Raw genomic sequence first — 21,208 nt, 5'->3', positions numbered from 1 at the left:
GGCAATAATTTCAAACCCCTAACTACCTGTGGTCACTTTCTTTGTCTTGGGCAAAACTTTATATTGTTTTCACTCTAGAGCTGCAGAGGGGTTTTCCAAATCCAACAACAAACAGAAAACTTCACAAACACAGCAGATAACGCATTAGCATTTCCGAGAAGCCACAGGTAGCCTGCTCAGTGGAGCTATGGCTGCCAAGACTGCTTTCTGCATGGCTGCATCGCAACTGCATTTAAATGCAGACTACAGCTTCCATAATCTTTGAACATAAAGGGAACAAAAGATTAAGCAAGCAAAGAATATAGAAAGAAAAGTGATGGCAAATTTAGATAAAAAACTGCTAGTTAAGAAATGCACTACGCCTTTCTGAATTTTATGCAGTGATGTGAAAGACAGTAGCTAAATATGTTTGTTGGATCTTCACGTATTTGTCCCCCAGCTTCAGCTGCAGCTTTGCCTGTTTAGGTACTGTGGCCAAGTTACAGGGTGTTTATGTCATGAAAAAAGGCAGGCATGTAAAACAATGGCTTCTGCAGATGATTTGTGCCTACTCATTTACAGCCAATAAAATCAGAACTTGTTATTTTAATTGATTAAGTCATAAATACAGAGTTACAGAAGTCAAGACTCTGTAGTTGCACAGTCTGATGATTCCTGCTAATCCAGCAGTACTTAACAAATTCACATGTGGTTAGCTTGCCTAGCCATAGCTGTAGATCACATTTCCATGCTGCAAGCTGTGCAAAAAAAAATCAATATGCCAAGTTTAACATACGGACAGGAAACACAGTGTCCTCCTATACTTTCAACGAACTTCAAATGACTGTGCTGTTCCTACTCTGCAGTGTGTTTCAGTGAAATGCATTCTTTCAGAAGAAGAAAGATCCATCACGCAGAGCAATACACAAATTCACAGAGGGAGTCATACCTATCGTGTCAATGTGTTTCAAACAACCTGACATTTTGATTGCACTGCCAGCCTGTCAGGAAGCCTCCCCCCACCTTCACGTGCTAAAAGCAGCGGCCCCCTCTCCAGACAGAACACGTCTGCCTCTTTTAGATGTAAGAGCAAGCCCCCGCTCCCTCACACCCGACTCCTGGAAGGCCGCGCAGGCTGTGCTGTGCCACAGCCCTTGGCCCTGGCAGGCACGAGGCCCGTGCCATGCAGTGCCATCTCCACAGGTTTTGGGGTGAAGTGACCAGAGTGCCCCAGCCCAGAGCCAGGCTGACAGCTGCCAAAGGGCCTCTGCGTCAACAGGAGGACACGGGGGCTGGCATTTCCGAAATGCAAGGCTACACAGGGTGGTGGAGGGATCTGCTGCTCTCTCACTGGTAATTTCTCTTCATTGCGGTGAGCAGCTGTAAATGGATTAATGGCATTTAGCACTAGAGAGCATGCCATTGATCTGCACTGAACATATAAACTGTTATATAAAACACACTCAGAGACTCACACTTGTTCCTAACTTTCTATTAATGTGTCATTTGCAAGAAAAATTTTATTCAGAGATTAATGTACCATTTTGAAAGCCCTAGGCATAAAGCTCCCAATCAGAAAATAACAATGTAACAATTCTAAATGTTGAATAATATTAATATTGCAATACATTATGGCTTCAGTACACTTCAGCTTTCTTCTATCAGTTCAGAGGATGTAATACAGTCCCATACTATTACAAATGAGCTCTTCCAGGGACTCCAAAAATAGCAAATATGCAAACTTTGCTTCCACAGTCCCTCCCACCTGATAATGCTGGAGAATCATAGAATCATAGAATGGCCTGGGTTGAAAAGGACCAGAATGATCATTGAGTTTCAACCCCCCTTCTATGTGCAGGGTCACCACTAGACCAGGCTGCCCAAAGCCACATCCAGCCTGGCCTTGAATGCCTCGAGGGATGGGGCATCCACAACCCCTCTGGGCAAATACAGGTCCATACACCTCAATATTCTTACGTGATGCTATGATAAACATCTCCAGTCAGAGTGCTGGGTCCTGCTGAAAACTTGTATCTGAATGATAAAGTTCAAAGGCCTGATCCTAACAGCTAATAAAAGCTCTCTTTTTTAAATGCCTCTCTATTTAACTCTGAAAAGCATTTACGGAATGTTGTGTTCTTACTAAAGAGACATGCATGTTTATACATTACACAGAAAAGTGACATGCAAAAAATTATTGCGAACAACTGATTATCCAGGAGCAGGAAAGAAACTGCCCTCAAATCCTCTGATCTGTGCTTATGAAGCTGAACTGGAATTAACCTGACGGTAAACTAAAATTCCCCAAATGTAGCTTATTAGCCACATAAGTAATTAAACTTCCCTTTAACAGAATCAATAATTTTGCAGCAATAAATGGTGATTGTTGCCCAATGCTGGCAGACTGGTTCCAGGTTTACCATATGGAAGTGTTTGAATGTATGTCTATGCAAACTTGAGGACACTGTAGATCTATCTCATCAGTATGTGAAGGCCTGCTGGGGTCCCGCGGCAGTTCTGCTGGTATGAAGTCAGCACTAGTGCTGACTTCGTCCACCTGTCAGGACTCCTGTACTAGACCCCCTGTCTGATTGCTAACATCTGGAACTAAACATTGGTCTGTACAGCTTGCTCTTTTCACTCAGGGACTTTTACAGAGGGATACACCACAGTCAGGAGACTTCCTCTGCACAGACGGCTTCATTAGAGCTGGCCAAAGGAGAATATGCATATGCAAATCACTGTTGAGTCTGTACTAAATCTTTAGCACCTCAACGGTCCATTTGTGGTTACTTCTTTTTCCCCAACTTTGACATTGCTTCAGCTATATTTAATTTACAAGCTGTTTTTTTTTTTTTTTTCCTTTCCCCAAAATCAGGAGGCAGGAAGTAGAAGGGTGTAACTTGCAGAGGCAGCTGAGACGAGCTGCTGGCAAGGTGAAGCAGTAGGTTTTAGTAATAGCTGGAAGCTGTAAGTGGTTCTGAGCTTTGAAGTCAGTGCAGCTTTGATGTACTGCTCCCATAGTTAATCGCAAGATAGTCTTGAAAGAAAAAGATTTCCCAAATACCATCCAAGTGTCGTTGCTTGTGAAATCCTTCAATGATTTTTTTTTTTTCCCTAGTGAACTTTAATGTTGGGCTGTTCTCTCCCTCTTGGTCGCTCTTGAAGTGTTTTAATCAGTTAGAAAGATGACTAAACCCATGCTCAGTTTGGTCCAGGCAAGTTGTCTGCTGTGTGCTGCTTCACCGACAGATCTGGAGCACTCTCTTCCCTACAGCTGTCATGCTTAGCCATGGTGATGAGCTGCAGAGCAGTATGGTGGTGGTCTCCTTGATGGCTATTTCACCCCCATACTAAAATGCTGTGATGGATTATCTACTGATTTGTCCCATAAGGCAAGCTCTCACTGAGTCACAAACTCAAGCAATCCCGTTTACTGCAAATATAAACAGAACTATCCTTAGCTGGTTAAGAAATCAGTTCATGAAAGTGTGGCATTTAGCATCTTCTGAAAACAACTGCATGTCACCCAATTTATTTCAATAGCTAGATTTTAAGCCCGATCCTGCTCCACATGTCAAATGTCATCTACCAATCAGAAGTGCAGCAAAACAATCATTTCCAATAAGCCTGAAGTTAGCAGAGCAAGAACATTACAGACTTAACTCACAATCCCCATCCTACATCAAAAAGCTCTTTACCTGTGCACATTTGTATCTGAACAGAAAGGGGAGACACTGTTCCCAAAGACCCATGCGTGTCCAAATGGACAGAAATAAAGAAAGTGGCATGTGACCAGTAAATTATGAGAGGGCAACACGTCGAGGTTAGAGGTCAGTGAAGATTTCAACAAATCTCAGAAGATATGGCAACAGATTAAGCCAGGGGATAGACTGCCCTCCAACCTTAACCTGTTAAGACCTTTGAAGTCTCGTGGTGACCTCTGTTCTGCTCCTTCATATTAGATGTTAGTTACACTAATTACAGCCTAATAGTGCACTGGAGCCAGGCACTTTTTCCAGAGCCATGTGTATATGTGCAACTGTGACCTTCAGCCGAACAGTCCTATGCATGTCACATGCACTCTCCCCTTTTAGACAGTGGGTTGCATCGCCTGTGACAGGCTATGAACCTTCAGCTGTTACTAGCTTCAAGACGTTAGGCACATTCAAAAAGTGGATGCAATGTTTTGCGAGAGAAATCATTACAGAAACCAAAGTCAACCCCAAACATGGGTCAGTCTAAGAGGGGTCTGACAAAAGTGTTGAAAGAGATTTAACTGTAAGAATAGTTTTAGTGGGCACTGGCATAATGATTACCAAAATAAGGATGTAAAGTGAAGTGCGACCGCACATAAATACTGCATATTCAGCACTGAAATCAAAGAAATAACTTAGTGTTGCTGCCAGTAAGCTAGAGCGAGGGAGTGTGGGATTAGTTGTGGAGTCTATTTGCATTGATTTTGCATCAATATCCATATTAATGCTAACACAATATTGTATCATATTTGGGGACAGCATTCAGCTCAAAGTCTCTCTGGCAACTGAAATATCACTTGTAAAGCTTCAGTAAATCATTTAGCAGCATTAAACAAAGTCAGGCAGTAAATCAGAAAAAAAAAAGTTAAGAAAAAAGATGTAGTGCATAAAAATCATACCAGAATTAACAAAATGTATAACAAAAGAGCCTGTGTGTGGAAAGAACAGCTATTCAAAATCAATTTCTATTTCCTCATTCATATGGGGAATATTTTTTACATGGTAGATAAAAGCTTTGCATGATGACAAATCAATCCACCTGCGATTGCTGGGAACTCTGTTACCAAGATAACATTATTTGTCTGCAGGTGCGAACTACAAGCTGTGAACACATCTTTAAAGAAATACTTATAAAAATGTCATTTTAATGAAGACACAATACTGACTTCTGAGCCCTGGACAATCCTGGAACAAAGATACGAGGACATGGGGAGATACAGGCACTGATCGTTTTTATGCGTGCGTACCTTTTACTGCTCAATCTGCAACCCATCTCCCTGCTCAGACCACGCTCTTGCTGGTCTGGCTTGAAGACAGCAGCCTGTGACTACTGGCTGGCAGGAAAAAAATACACTTAAGCATTTGCTATTAATTCACACTCAGCCCTTGGTTTAAACAGCGGTCTCCAGAGGCAGAAAGACTGATGTGAGACCCACCAAAACCAGGAATCTTTCTTCTGGCTTTTATGGTAGCTAAATCAGGTGCCCATCAATGAACAGGAATTTGCAAGATTCATAAGCTATGCTAAGTTTGTATGCAGACCACGAGTTCTGCAGTGAATAGGGGGAAACTGTGAAAATCTTAAATGTCCAGAGCTCTCCTGAAATAAAATAAGTTGTACCTTGCAGCTCTTACATGCCTTATTGTAAGACCCCAGCAATGTATTGCTTTAGGAAATCTTCAGTCAGTATCTTCTATGTGTTTGATTTTATGGGGAAATCCTGAAGAGGGAATACATTTTACTAAATGGACCACGTTGCATTAGAGGATGACTAGACTTCTGTTCCCAAATACCCCAAATAACAAATATTTTAACACTGTAACAGCAAGTGCTCAAAGGCCATTCACCCCAGTACGGCAAAGTGAGATCAGCTTTTAGGGAGTGAGCGTTCTCACGTTTTGTATAGACCCCGCATGTGCAGCTGTATCAGAAAAGCACCCCCATCCCAGCATTGGCACTTTCTGCCAGGACAGTGCTGCTCTAACTCCTACCCATCAGGAGCATTCAAAAGCCAGGAAAGCTCCTTTGAGTTCAACACTTGACTTAGAATGCCATTTAAACTCCAGCATAAAAGCACTGAGCACTTGAAGGCAAAGAGGGAAATTACAGATAGAAAAATAACCTGTTCTGCTTAGCAAAGCTATGGCATGCCTTCATCAGGTACGGAAGCTCTCCATGGGACTCAAACAGATCCGCATGTAAGTTTCTAACAGTAAAAAAAACCTGGACCTCAGATTTCAAATATACGTGTGTTTCATTCATATGTACTAAAAGCTATATACACATATATTGCATATTTTATAACATATAATTACAAATGACAATAACACAAAAATCTTAGATAAACTAGTAAGTATTTTTATAATGCAATGTCTTATTTGCACATAGATTAAACAAACAAAAAATTTGTGTCTTTTCTTGTCCTTAGAGATAATGATAGGCATGTACTGGTGTTTGTTTGGAAGTGTATGACATTTGCTGTAAACTGACTACTGTACTCACAATAACGAACACTGTCCTCATGGTTTACTCTCTTAAATGCATGGACTATTTCTCTACTAAATGGTGCAGGTATGACTTGTAAACTTACCTAAAATAAAAGGATTACTGTGGGGAAAAAGCTCTATACACTTTTTCATATAAAATTTGGAATATAATTTAACAAATCTTATTAAGCAAAATCAGCTGGCCAGGACAAAGTATTTCCTGGAGTAAATATGTATTCATAACACATAAACAGTTATCACACTGAGCAGGGTTTTCATGTCATAATGTAAAAATGTAGCATGTCCACTTAAATTAGCTTTGTACTTAAAGCTACCTGCGTAAACAATCAGCATCTGAACACGAGTTAAAAGCAGTTGTTTGCTTTTGCTTTTAATAAATAAGTAATAATCACAGTGCATTTAAAACAAGTCACTTAACTGTCCCTGCACATTAACATGATTAGATTAGTTGCTGGCAGAAAATGACAAGTCCTTCCAACAGAAAATTGGGCCTTACAAATATAGGCATGTTCCTTGATAGGAGAAAGTTTAAAGTGCAAATATACTGTGAAAAGGACCTCTAAAAATGGCATCACAAAGCTCCATGTTTCTCATCTTTTGGTTATTTCACAGGTTGGGAAACTAATCTTCTCAGCTCAGAGCTAGTCAGAGCAGTCAGAAAACTGTTAAATTAGCAATTTGAGGGCAAGGTGCTAAGAAGGCAAATGTGATACAAATTTAACCTCCATGTGTTGCAAATAAATTTAATTTATGTGGCATAGAAAAAGAAAAGGAATGTTAAAATCAATTCTGTGCCGCTGCTAGGAGCTTCTCCGATTCTTGTATGTTGTCCAATCACAGCAATGAGCAGGGATTTGATATAACAGGCATTACTGACAGCTGTTAAGTTAATCTGTATGCCTGAAATATTAAAACGTCCGTTTATTACCTATTTAGAGTTATCTGAGTGAATAAAAGCAGTGAGGATATAGTGCTCTATTCTAAAAACACTGTTTCTTATTCCAAAGACAGCAATAAATATGATTGTAGGTCTTCAGTGGATACATGCCAGCGTGTCAAAAAATGTGCAGGAAGAGGTGCTGGCAAGGAGGCTTGTGACCTTAGCAAACCAGAGAACAGAATAATCTGCTCCTTAAGCATGGATCTGCAGTGCATGAAAAGTCTCCATGCCCTGGAAGACATCAGATCAGGAAGTGAATACTGTTGGCCTCTTCTGGTAGCTCTACAACAAAATTAAGAAAGAGTTCCTAAAAATAACCAGCAGTAATTTTGTAACATAAAAAGGTATAGTGCTTTCCATGAATTTACCATTTTGGACAGTGTTGTGATGGATAAATATGAATGAAATCACTGGGCTGGAACTCGGTGGTTGCCTGGGGCCAGTGAACCTGACCTGATTACATCCAGTCTGACTGAACAGAGAAGTCTCAGCCAGCAACACACAAGGTTGGTGCTTTGCATGGCTATTTTCTTCAAGGTAGGGAAAGTGCTATGAAATTTATTCAAGCCAAGATATTTCAACATAAAAGAAAGAGCAATGCCTTAAAAAAAATTGCTACATGACAAGAACAAAACAAAAGAAAAAATGGAGAGCCTTAGCCCTTCTGGTTCAGTGGAAAAGCAAAATCAATTGTTAGGTATTGAAAAAGGTAGTAACAGCTTGTTATCAGTATAAAAAGAGGATGAGGAAAGCTAAAGTTATCAAAGTAAAAACAATCTATGCCTAGCAAACTTAGCACAATGAGGAACTTTTTTTTAATATACAAGCAGCAAATGCAATCCACAGCAAACATATGTCGATTTTCAGATAGAGATCGTGAAACTGTAAATAACTGTGCAGAAGAAAGTATGAAATTGTTCGATATATGTTTCTATTCTCTATTTGGAAAGAAAAAGGCAAGGTGTTTGAAGAAGTTCATTCTATTTCAACTCATCAATATCTTCTCTGGGATGAATATTTCTAAATTGGCAGGCTTGCAGAGTTTGTATTCAAGAGTCATAAAACTGGCGACTGAAGTTCATTTTAAATAAAAATATCAGAGAAATCAAAGAACATGGAAGAAAGCTCAATCCAGCCTTCAGAAAAGACTATCTTATCAGCACAGTTAGCCTGGTGTACCTGTAAATCTGAGGAAAAAATAATGGAAAATGGATATATAGTTCCATAAATTCCGTAGACACGACGAATCATCTATTCTCACTTTTTTTATTGCAACATTTTACATGTCTCTCTTCCCCTGCTGCTTTTCTTCAGCAAATCCAAGCTCTTTATGGAATACAATCCCAGTTCATTCAAACTTTCATTGTAAGCCATCTGCTCCAGACTTCTCATTATTCTTGGTGCTTACCACTCTATCCAACTGGCTGATGTATTTTGGGGGGGTAACCGTTGCTTACCCAGCTTTTGCTGAGCTTTTATGCATGCAACAAGGAAGACAGAGTAACTAAATCTGGAAGTTTGAAGGAAACCGCCCAAGGAGGATATAGCATCACACAACACAAAAGAAAGAACTACACAGGCATCTGTCAGGAAACAATGTAAAACTATTTGATTTTGCTTTGGGCTCAGAGATGAAGCTGATCCATGTTAAAATCCCTTTTGGGTCTACAATTCTGTGCTACTGGAGACTACCAATGAAGGATCAAGACAGAAGAACTGATTAAAGACAGTACAACATAGTGGCAAATAAGTCCCTAACAAATAAATTCAGTTTCACTCTTGAAGATGTATCGTGTTTAACGGATAAGGACTTACATATAAACAGAACATATTAATTTTATTTCAAGCATTTGGCTTATTCCTCCAGAATACTCTGAGCAGTTGAACAAATTATACCAAGTTTTCCACAAATCTCTTGGATGTGCTTTGTTTTCCTTTTCTTTCCTGCAACTACCTCTCTTTGCTTAAGTTTTCTCGGAAAACTCTGGGAAAAAGACTATATGGTGTCCTTATACTGGAAACAAATATGCTACTGGCCATGACTGCTGCTTTGCTTCTTGTTTGTTTCCAGGCACCCTGCATCTCACCTGATTTACTCCCCCTTGTTTTTCAAAGGAGACATCAAAAGTCTTCCTTTTATTAGGAAGATATATTTCTCGGTTCTTCTTCTAAGCAGTCTACTACTATCACTAAATTTGGAGTAGCTTAATTACCACTAAAACTTCAAAACTGATCAATACTTCATAAAGTCACGAGGAGACAAACTGCACAACTATAGAATTCCTGTTTACTTGTGAAAACATGTTAAAAATCAATATTACTCAATATTTCTAGGAACTTGCAGACTAAGTAATCTGCAAATGTACTTGTCATGAAGAAACCACTCCTGAATAAAGATGTTCTTGACGGAGTGTCCTGAGGCTATTCAACAACACAGGAAGTAAAGGTAAGTTCACCTGTGGTAAAATTTGTGTCAAGACTGGCAGAACGATTATTAACAAGAAAGACTGTGGCCTTTTAGTCTTCTTTTGGGTGTCAATCTTCATTTCCTTTTTTAAGGGTACATGCAATCTTTTGCAACACTTTTTTGGTACCAAGATGAAGGGCAGCAGTTATAGAAAGGATACTAAGAGATTCTGGACAAGCTCCTCCAAACCAGACTCTACACTCTGGTGATAAAAGGGTCAAGTCTGACTCTTGGTGGATGAAACAGGAGAAAAGCAAGTAGTGAATTTCTGAAGTCTGTATATTGCATTATTCTGCCTTAGAAATGCAGACAAGTCCATTTCAAAGAAAAGATGTTGAAAGACTAGAGACGCCACAGAAAAATGTATGAAAGCACTTGAAACCTTGAGAAATTAACTCCAGTTAACTGCAGTGAGACTTAAAGAACTCAAAGTGTTCTGTTTCTCAGAAGAAACTGGAATGTTGACTTGATTCCAGTATCTAATTCACATGGAAAAAAAAGCAAACGTAGTTGATAGCTCTATAACTTAGTAGAAAAAGATGCAACAAGAAGTAATGGCTGGAATCTGAAACTGAAGGCAAAGCAGAAATGAGCTACTTCTGTTAATAGTTTGACAAATTACAAAAGGAAGCAATGGATTTCCCACCTCTTGAATAATTCCAGCCAAAGCTGAATTACTTCTGGGAAGAAACACTTCAACCAAATGCTAGTTATAGCTATATAATTACATCTGCTTAAAACATAAAGAACTAAGCATGATTGGAGAAAAAGTTACTGAAACATCCTCCCTGGCTCAATCTATAAGTACTTATGAAAAGAGATCAAAAATTTTCAATGGAATGAGAACATTTGAAAAAATTCTGCCAGATCTGCAAATTTGGATTTTAAGAGAGAAAATAAGATGAAATGCAAACAAATTTTTGGATATCAGGTCAATACAAATAAAAATGTTGCCACTGAATTTCAGATTATGTCCCTCAAGGGTCCGAATATCTTCTTACAGGCGCTGGGCTTTGTCAGAATTACAATTGCAGTGGTGCACCAGATTCCACCTCTTTAGATGTTCTGGCTTTACTTGAGCTACTAAGAATGAAACACAGAAGACACTTCTTAAAATGAGTAACAGTCCATGGAAACAATTTGCTATGCCAAAACTAATACTCAACATCAGTCCTACAAAGTACTTAACTCACTAAAACCCATGTGAAGTGTTTCACTTTCACTGGCTTGGAGCCTGCAGATATTACAGAAGAGATGACAGGGAGAGGACAACAGCCTTCTAGTCTGCCCTGCAGAGAACGCTTTACCCCCAGTGCTACAAGTAAGGATTGAGGGGTATTGTCCAACATAAGGGTGCCTGTTTGCATTGTGAGGCCAGGCGGCATTATGGGTAGCAGTGTGGTTGACGAGCCACTATGAAAGGAAATTTTAGCTAAAATCACAAAAAACAGCAGGAGGTAGAAAAATACCTACCTCTGCTAGGGCATATTCTAACATAATCTGGAGGAAAAAGCCAATTTGAATTCCAGTATCATCTCTTATATCTACGAATTTTCAAGGGTCTGGAAAATACAGAATCTCTTGCTTTAGTTATTTCCTTTCAATGGACAGAACTAACGTTGACTGCCCTGGCGTTATACTGTTTTATTTAGCAATAACTTAATAATAGTTAGCATAACTTCTTTAAAGTGTCAGTCTAAACTGTCACGTAGAAATCTGCATTAAAGCTGCATCTGCCTATTCACAACATGAATGTATTCATTATTTGTTGCATTGCCATAAAGTCTGTAAATGCTTGTGAGAAGACAAGGCTCAGGTGTTCTGGAAGCACAGCCATGCTAATGACTAGCTAAGCATCACTTGCTCTGGCTGGCATCTGCAACTGATGAGATGAGTCACAAGTAAGAGAAAACAAGAGCCCCAACTCAAGAATTTGCAGTCTTGCTTCAGAGTAAGACATTGGCCAGCAATGTAGACAGACTTGGATATACACAGGTTGGTCTGGAAGTAATGCCTCCTATTTATTTTCACAAAAACTACAACAGATTCAAAGAGCACAATTACACCGTTTGATAGAGCAAATTCTCAGCTGAAAAACACTTTTTTTTCCAACATAGTCACCAGTTGTGCACCAGTTGTGCATTTTCATCAGAGATGAAGAAGAGCCTGCATGCTGTGCTTATAACAGTCTGCACCAGCAGAGGTGACCCACTGTCACTGTCGCCAATGCTGAAACACACCACCCACAACCGCAGAGTCCTCACACCCACTGTTTAGTCTCCAGAAATCTTCAGAAGGTGTCGATGAATGTCAATGGCTGCTGTTTTTTTTTTCCACATGGAGGAATTAAGAGTGACACCTTTGCTCCACCTGCACTTCCATGTGGGTCAGATTGCCCCTCTGCTGCCATCTGTCACATGGCAACAAAATGTAACGGAATATTGATGGGAAAGTTCAACCTCTACTGCCATACCACTGTCATCTGCCTCTGATGTTATGGGCCAACCTAGTAACACAGTAGGCACAGATTTTGAGACAGTCTGAGTGCTAAGAATGGAAGAAATCATATGAAGCAGTATGAGAAGCAATAGTTATGGCAGGTCAACTAATCATTGTCAAATATTTTGTTGGAAATACCTAGCTGTAGTAATTCACATTATACTTTATTACCACAATCAAAGACAGCCTTGGGAGGTCTGAAACAAGCACATGTCACCCTAATAAGTTAACTGCACTCTAAAAAATGCACTGATACAGATGTTTGAGTACTAGAGTAATTTTTGTAGTGGAGTAGTTTTTCTGATGTCAGTACAAACCCAAATACATTACAGCATTTTGTAGAACATTACATGAATACAAGTACTTTGTGCTACGAAATAACAACACTAGGGTATATAAAAAACCTAACCACTCATATAGAGAGTTATAAAAATTAATGACAAAATTGGAATTCTTACAAAATTGAATTCTCACTGCTGCAACATCAAGTAGCTCAAGTCAACACTTTCAAATTCGCATTTTCATATTTACTTTTGAGGCTCTGGATTTCTGGAACTGAATCTGAAATACTGCTCAACAGGTCTTTATAGATTTTTGTCCTTTCCAAAGCACTGTGAAACTAAGGGAGTCAAAACACAACATGCAAGCTCACATCCAGCTAGGTATCACACACGAAACAAAAAGCTGCCTGAAACACCTGAGGCTGAGCAGGAAACTAGGAGCAGAGCTCTTTTGAAGAATTGGGAGCAGGGAAAAAGCTACTTAACTCCTGTACTAGGAAGACGTTAGCTGAAGTCAGACTTAGTGCACACGTGCAGCAACTGCTAGAGCCAGTGCTGAGACAGGCTGATACTTCAAAGTATCTGTAATAACTTCCAATCCCTGGCAGACAATGTACAGGGGCAGAAATGGACATGCAGGACGAGCTATTCCAGCATGGAAGGATGCTCACACCAGGCTTCAGAGTAACCTCCATCCTGCAGATCTCTGCACTCTCAGCTTGCACTACTAAGGCTGCAAATACCTTAAAACAAATTGACATGTAAGTAAATACAGGAGCCTGCCGCTCTGACAGAACAGTGTGGTGTTTAATCTTTTAAGTGAAAAGCTTTTATTGACAGAACTACATGAAGACATAAGCGCAAAGAGGTTTACAGTAAACACTGATTACTGTAATCTTAATCTCCATGAATAACTACTGAATGCAAAAATATCATTTTTAGCAAAATGGGTAAAATGCCTAATCTGTCTTATTTTAAAATGTGTGTGGTTTTGCACTTCCTTCTTGAATTGGTAAAGTAATTGGACACCAATCACTGGTCACAAAATAGTAGCGCCAGAAAATACCCCAGATGAGTCTTCAGAAAATTGACTTTAGAGTGAAAAATCAGAAGCACTGGTAAACCGGACTAAAAAGCACTAGGGGGATGAGCCAGGTATTGTCTCAGTGCCTAATACAGTTTATGGTTGCTTCAGCCTTGTCTGCTACAAGCAGTTTAGTGGGGTTTAAGTAAATCTGAGAGTAAAAAGCAGAGACAAATAAGTTGGTCCTTCTCTGTGGTTGTCACAGACCACTCTCACGTAATTACCTCAAAGAACAGACCCTGCTGCTCAGCAGAGCATTTGACCATGCTGGAGGTTCTTCTGCTTGAAGCCCAGGATCTGCTCAGCATGTACCTGTGCCTTAAGGAGGCCTGTCTGCAGAAGTTCTGAACTACTGCAACAGCGGGGAAAATAAAGGTAAGCCAATGAAGACAATATAACTAACACCTCTGTAGTCAAATGGATAATTCTTGGTTTCACCAGTACCCACACAAGCTTTGCCACAAGAGTGCTACCTCATGAGCTGGTGGAAAGGCATGCAGGGGCTCAGCTACAGGTCTGCTCTTCCAAACGAAGGCTTGCTGCGCAAGCCACACTCTCAGTTTCTTGGATCAGTGCTTTTAAGCAGGTCTAACAGTCCAGAATAACTTTACTCAAATTTACTGTAGCCCCATGGAAGGATTATTGATGCTATTCTATTACTTAGCACAAAGCAGTGGTCTCCAGGGGACTGTTTAGTAGCATATTCTTGTGTGGATATTAAATCAAGCTATGCCAACGACTCAAAAACAGCAGGTAACAAGCTTTTTCCTGTTTTTCAGTGTGCTCTGCTGAATCTCATCTTTCATTTGTTTTGAACTGCAAGTCTCTTATGTGTATACAGAAAAATCTCCAACTTTCCCCCCTGCCAATGTACATAGCGTGTGATTAATGCATACAGGAATGTTTTTGGCTGTGGCTATGCTGAGAGGCTCAGAGGATGACAATGCTGCTCTTTCATGGGAGCAACTATGGGGCCTCTTTCTCCATACCTCCACATCAGTAGTACAATGGAACCAGAGGGGCACAGGTAGAAGAACCTGAGGGCACACCAAGGAGGGGCTCAGTAGGACAGGTGAGTTTAGACATCAAAGGTTTCAAACAGCAGCTCAATCTGCCATAACTGAGTTCCTATTCTACTAACACAGGCAGGGAAAGTATACTAATAAAAACCCCACAACTTATTTGTACATGAATTACTATGACCATGGTTTCTTTACTGACATGCAATGGATGTTATAGAAGGCGGAACATACTCCTGGGGAACAGGGGCCAACTTGGTCACTCTTCTTGAGAAGGTGGTTGGATGAGATGACCTCCAGAGGTTTCTTCCAACCCCAGCTATTCTGTGATTCTGTAAAACCATTTTTTTCCTTCTACTTATTTATGTATAATAAAGCCTAACACCGGCAGCAGCCTGTTCGAAATAATATTAATGATATTTTCTGAATTCAGAGTAGAAAAGGTTGCACTTGGCTTGCCTAAATGAAACAAAATGTTTAATAAAACATAAAGAATCATGCTTGATGTTTGGTACCAGTATCTATTACCCCTCCCTCAAAATACAATCCCAAAGTTCACAGTTTAACACTGGTCACCAGCAGCACTAGCAAAGGTCTCACATCTCTTCCATACTGAAGAGTTTCTTTTCCTGCAGCCAGCCAGAATTCAACTTATTCAGCCACGTGGATTCATTCTTGCACTATTTTCCTTATTATACAGACATATATTCATGTCTAGGCTCATCTGTGAAAAGAGCTTTCCTTGATTACTGTCAACATTTCACTTTATTGTGTTGTCTTGCTTGTCTTTTGATGCTATAGTTTCCTTGCTTTACAATGTTTTAACTACACTGGCTGCAACTGTTAAAAGAATAACTAATAATCTTGAGGATCAACTGGAAAGGATTTAAAAGGGTTTGATTAAGTAATTCATTTTACCGATGTTCCAATAACCTATTTTTATTTGATTATGTAGATGAGTGTTGGTGCATATCCACTGTGGCAAAATACTGGAAAGTTTAATCTTCTCTCCTAAATAAAAAAGCTTTCAGTGTTAGAAACACATGAGCTAAGGAAGGTATCCTATGCAAAAACTAGGGATCTCCCATGAGATATCCCACAATTACAGTATTCAGGAAAACAAGGGCCATGCTTACCTGACAAAATTTACCATGATACCTTCCCTGAGCTAATGTTCAGGATAGCAACAGAGATGGTCACAGACCTATGGACCTGCTTTCTCCATCCTCAATTCCTGCCCAGCACCTACTCCAATAGGGTGCTTCCCAAAGGGCTTGTGAACGCCTTTCACTAGAAATAGGGGAAGTGACGTACCATTTCAGAGACATTAAGGGACCTACAACTATGTTTATCAGTAACACGAAGCCACATGTAATTAAGATTTGTGTCCCACTTTCACTGTATGACTCCTACTGCCACTGCATTTTATATGATGGTCCTTAATGCACAGACTGCTTTTAAAGTCTTTCCATCTCTCCACCCTACATTTGTTTGCATCTTTAGACGGACAAGAAGTAGATTCATTTCCTCTGAGAAGGAAAGAAGAGAGGTCTTTTGGTTTTACTTCATTAGGAAGGTGGATTAGGACCAAGGAAAACCACCAAAATTCTAACAGGTTTTTAATGAGGCTGAAAGCGAATAGGGTAGAAGAAGTCAGGAGGCTGATGGCAGGAGACAGAGAGATCCTTCAAGCCAGTGAGTTGAGAGGGTAACAGCTGAGGACCTTATGCAGTGCTCCACAGCTGGAAACCAGGGACAGCTTTGAGCAGAGGAGACTGGTGTGTGCCAACCCAAACCAGCAGATTATAAATGACTGAGCAAGACTGCTGGAGTCTTCTCACATAAGGAAGAATGCCTGGTTCTTGTCAGAAAGAAAAGGGAAGAGTAACAACATAACAACATGAGTAATGCTGGACAGCAGCTGGACACTGCTCACAAATAAACTGGGTTGGCCTGTATATCCCAATATGCTGACTGCTTGAGTACCAAATCTTTCATGGAAGAATTTTCTCATGAGATTTGCCCAGGAGGCAGTTACTTTAGAACTTACTTCTCAGTACAAACACAAATGAAAAATGGGGTTCCAAGCAGAAAAGAGAACTTAATCTTCCTTCTGCAGGAGATTCATGAAAACAAAATCTTTCATTGCTGTGATTGCTCTAACTGTTAATGCACCTAAATACCAAGGGCAATGCTGCCAGTATTTGAAAGTGGGCTATTTCAGTACTGCAGTTGTCAGAAAATCACATTAAATACTAATGCTCCTAAATCTAGTAGCAGTTCTTGAATTTATTACAGATTGCACCAATGCAGCTTTTGCCATTGTTCAAATAAACACACTGTAATAATTATTCCGTTGTTCCTCTTTTAATGTCTTACAGTTGGCCATGTATAGAAAGAAAAATAAACAAAACCATATGAGTTAAGTGATAATTCAGCAGTAGTCACATAAAGCTACACCGTTTAAAAATGTTCTTGTATTATAAAGAACCAAGCTGGAAATAGTCAGCTTCCATTCAAATCACTGTCTGAAATTTCTTATCATATCAATGACCTTAATTTCCTGGCATTGTATATACACATGAAAAAAATATAAATAGCCAGTCTACTATTTCACAAGTTTTATTTGCTGAAATCCTACTCTATTCAAATTGTTATGCCAAAGAATTCAGCATACCTGGGACTTCGTTAAGTTGAGCATAAACGTTATGCCCACTATGACCCTTCCTCAATAGAAATGTAAAATTAAGACTTATTCATAGCTTTATTAAAGTGCCAATCTGTTTTTTAAATAACGTTTAGGATTTCTTTTATATAACACTCTTTACATTATTTACATGGCATGAATACATAGAAAGAGAGGAGAAACTCAAATGGACAGTTTCCAGTATTGGCAAGTGCACTATAAACTCACGGGTTGCTATCCAAGCACTTATTTACCTGACTAAAATGACCTCCGTAATGTGCTCTCTTCCACAGAAGTGACACACAAGTAAAAGACTGAAAGTTAATTCCGTTTGGAAGAATTCTACTACTGAACAATATTTTTCTTTTAAATTGCAGTATTTTTCCCTACAGGAGGAAGGAGTTGGTAAATGAATGTTGAATCTATGAAAATTTTAGTAATATTTTATTTCCCTAAGCACTAAAGAGCAATGTCAATGCTATTGCACTGCGTCGATACAGAGCTGATGATCTGCAGAATTAGATCCCAACCCACAGTATAGACATGATTACTGGTCTCTAGTTGTTTTGAGCTCTCGAACAGAGTACTGCTAATTTTTTTGAGCCTTAAAAATAACCTACAGTAAACTAAATTTCATCTGCAATGTGAGGTCTCATTAACAACCTCACATATATATACAGATACGAATCCCTAACTTAACAAATGAACAAATGAGTCTCACAGTGCAAGGTCAAACAGTGCTCCAGCTATTAAATTAACATTGTATAGGCATGGTCATGGTGTTCCTTTGAACCTGGTTTTATATTCTACAGAAATACGCTACCTATGGCTTTTAGGAAATCTGATAATCAAACATGAACAATCAAATCAAACATGTTCAGTAACAGCTTTGTGTATTTTAGATTACCTTCCTATAGAGATTTGAGATTTTCCTGCTACACTGACAATTATATCTACTTTTTGGAATTATTACACATCAACAAAACTGCATATCATTTTACGCGCTTCTTGTGATTTATGATTCACTACCGGGAGAGCATATCTGTCCACTTCCAAAACAACAGAAATCTCATATTCTCAAGACTCTTGGACACTGTAAATGATTTGCTATATACACCAGACTTCTGTTTGTCAGGACTCAGAAAAGAGTTTTATTTCACTTAGGTGTACCTTTCATTAGTTTTTCTTGCCTACATAAAGCTAGGTATTTATTCAAGGACATACGACAGATTTCCCTGTTTTCATCATCATTATTGTTTTTCTTAAGCTTCTATCTATAAGTCATTAATAATTAAACCCAAAGAGAAAAGAAGATTAGAAAAATGTAAGTAGACATGAGAGCTTACATGCTATCCAAGAAACAAAAAGGGTATGTAATTAAAGAGCCGTATTCAGTCAGCCACATGCCTTCAACCATATCTTGCTGTAAAACCATTAAAATACACTCAAAACCACATGTATTTTTAAGTAACCAGGCACTTGGTGGGCACAAATAGGCATATCCACTGGCTGCACACAAAGCAACATACCTGCAGAGACTCGGGGGCAGTCGGGCAGCATGGACTCCACAGATGTGTCCAGTGGCTCAGAGCTAGACACCCAGTTACAACAGTTCTGCATGAGAAGATGTGCAATTGGTAAGCCAAAAGCTCAGAGCAGGAATAAACACAGACTTTGTAAGGGTCACATCAAAATATACAGAGCAACCTCAACAGGGATTGGAAGGTAAACTAGCTTGGTAATACAAAGCGATGTCTAAATATTCTAATTTCATCCTAAATATGTAAAAAGAGGAAGACTGTAACTCAGCAGATTTGTAGCATGCTGTCTTTAAGCACTACTTTGAGTGCCAGTGGACTTCTGCAGGTCCCTAGATCAATGGGAACCTGAACTAGCCACTGCACGTTTTAAGCCATTCCCCTCTGCATTTGTTGCACAGGCATTCATATAAACATTGAGGTGAAGTCACAAGAAGTCAGAATTCTAAGGGAGTTCTGATGGAGTATGTTGTGCTGAGAAGGCTGTGAAATTACAATACAAGAAATTCCAACTCAGTGGAAGCCATTGAGACAGCAGATTAATGTACAAATAATTGAAAATACAACTGAGATGAATTGGCATGAACATTTAAAAATGTAAATACTGGTCTTTGGGGAATTAGGTTGATGAAGCGTTACTATTTACTTTCACTCCTGAATCTATGAGTAGGATGTATTTACAAGCAAGTTTTTAAATGTTTTGCTCCAGATAGGATCTATTCAGAGGAGTCACTGAATTAAAGTATTAAATAATACACCTTTAATAAAATATGCTGAAACTACATCCAATATATTAAACTGACGACTTAATTATAAAACAACTACATTTTTAATAGGATTTCCAGCTGAAATACAAGATCTACATGGCTTCCATTATTACAAATCTGAGTTTTGCCTTCCTCAGAAAGTGATTAACTTCATCAACAACAACAACAAAAACAACAACAACAAAAAAAAACCTACAACATTTTTCTGGGAAAGACCCAATGAATTTTCAGACAGATTTCTAAAAAATCATCCCATCAATCACGATTGTAAAAATGGATGATGGCTATTCCGGTAAACAAGCATGTATTGTGTATTTGTAGATGCTTGCTGCCCTAGTTGTGCACCATGGAGTCTGTCCTCACTGTGGAAAGATCCTTGACTGGTAGATCAAGTGTCTTATTGTATTTCCTTAATTCATTCTGTCTGGAAGAAGATGTCAGCTGTGTTGCAGTGAGGAGAGAATTTCAAAGGCTTCAGTCCCCACCAATAAAGGCTGAGGAATGGCTTTTGAATAGATTTGTCAAGGCAACCCTACTGTTCTGGGACCAGGGAGAGCAGGAACAACATAAAGGAAGGGTTGCTGTATGAGATTAGAAAGTGAAGTTCACAAAGCACGGCAGATTTTTGTAAGAAACAGTAGATCAATGAAACTATTGAACTCGATGGACAAAAAAAATAAAAACAAACACACTACCCAGTAATGTAACTTTTTAGTAAAAAATGGTTAAAATGGAATATTTCACAAAGGCTTTAGGGTTTAAAGTAGTAAAGTATAACACATTTTACAATTTGCATATATAATTTTAATTAACAGCTGAATGTGAAATTGCAAATGTAAGATGGTAAAAATTATAAAAGAAGTAGAATTTTTATGAAGTATTACATTCATTTGAAATAAGTAAAATTAATATTAACTACCAATAGAACACTACATCAGAGAGCTGGAGATAATACAGAAGATTAGCACACAATTAACCAGCTTTTATATACAATGTGACACTTGCCTGTAAGAAATAAGTATTCTCGAAAGCAGTGTCAAGATATGTAAATGGATGATTTGTTTTATCATTCATCACAGCTCCTAATAAATTCAAAAATCATGACTTCTATAGGTACTAAAAATAGGCCACCAATGATACAGGAGAGATAGCTCGATGAAGAATTACTTTTTTAACAATTCATTCTTTCAGTGACAGCAATTAGCCCTACAGACAGGCAGCGATTAGGTGTATATTTTAATTATTATTCATTTTACCAGTAGCCTTAAACCTGATTAAAGTAAGAGATATCCAGGTGATATGCTAGTCTTAATACCACTCATCCACACTTCACATATGTAAAGTTCTTCCTTCTTATTGGAGATTTTCAATGCTAATGTAAGTTATGACACTCCATCCACTTTTTAGGCCATTAATCATTTAACTTATTCTTTAAGATCTACATTCTGCAAATGAAATTAAAGGTAATGCACTTGTCTTACTCAGACTAAATGCTTAAAGAAAGATGGAGTTGTCAGATTCAAATTACAGGATTTAAAATTTCAGTTTTACTACATAACATATATTTTAAGGTTTTGATTTCCCATAAAGAAAATGGGGATTTTTCTGACAGAGCCTGTAGGGGTTACCATTCTTCATATTTTTAACATTTAAGTCAGAGCTGTCAGGCTGCATCCCAGGTG

At 38.8% G+C, this 21,208-nt stretch overlaps 1 protein-coding gene across 6 annotated transcripts in view; it reads right to left on the bottom strand.

Annotated features, from left to right (window-relative positions):
• The window catches only part of FAM172A (family with sequence similarity 172 member A), a 263,961-nt gene that overhangs the window by 43,083 nt on the left and 199,670 nt on the right, over positions 1-21,208 (bottom strand). For all 6 annotated transcript variants that reach the window (XR_006932328.1, XR_006932329.1, NM_001006574.2 and 3 more), the window contains one exon: positions 18,751-18,835. Coding sequence is in view for 4 of the 6 variants with exons in the window: in NM_001006574.2 (NP_001006574.1) it covers positions 18,751-18,835 (85 nt within the window). In the remaining 2 variants the exon portion in view is untranslated. The remainder of the gene's footprint in view (positions 1-18,750; positions 18,836-21,208) is intronic.

Source organism: Gallus gallus, chromosome Z (assembly GCF_016699485.2).
Source record: "Gallus gallus isolate bGalGal1 chromosome Z, bGalGal1.mat.broiler.GRCg7b, whole genome shotgun sequence".
NCBI classification, from domain to species: Eukaryota; Metazoa; Chordata; class Aves; order Galliformes; family Phasianidae; genus Gallus; species Gallus gallus.
Note: the sequence above shows the minus strand (reverse complement) of the source record. Positions and strands in the feature narration are given on the sequence as shown.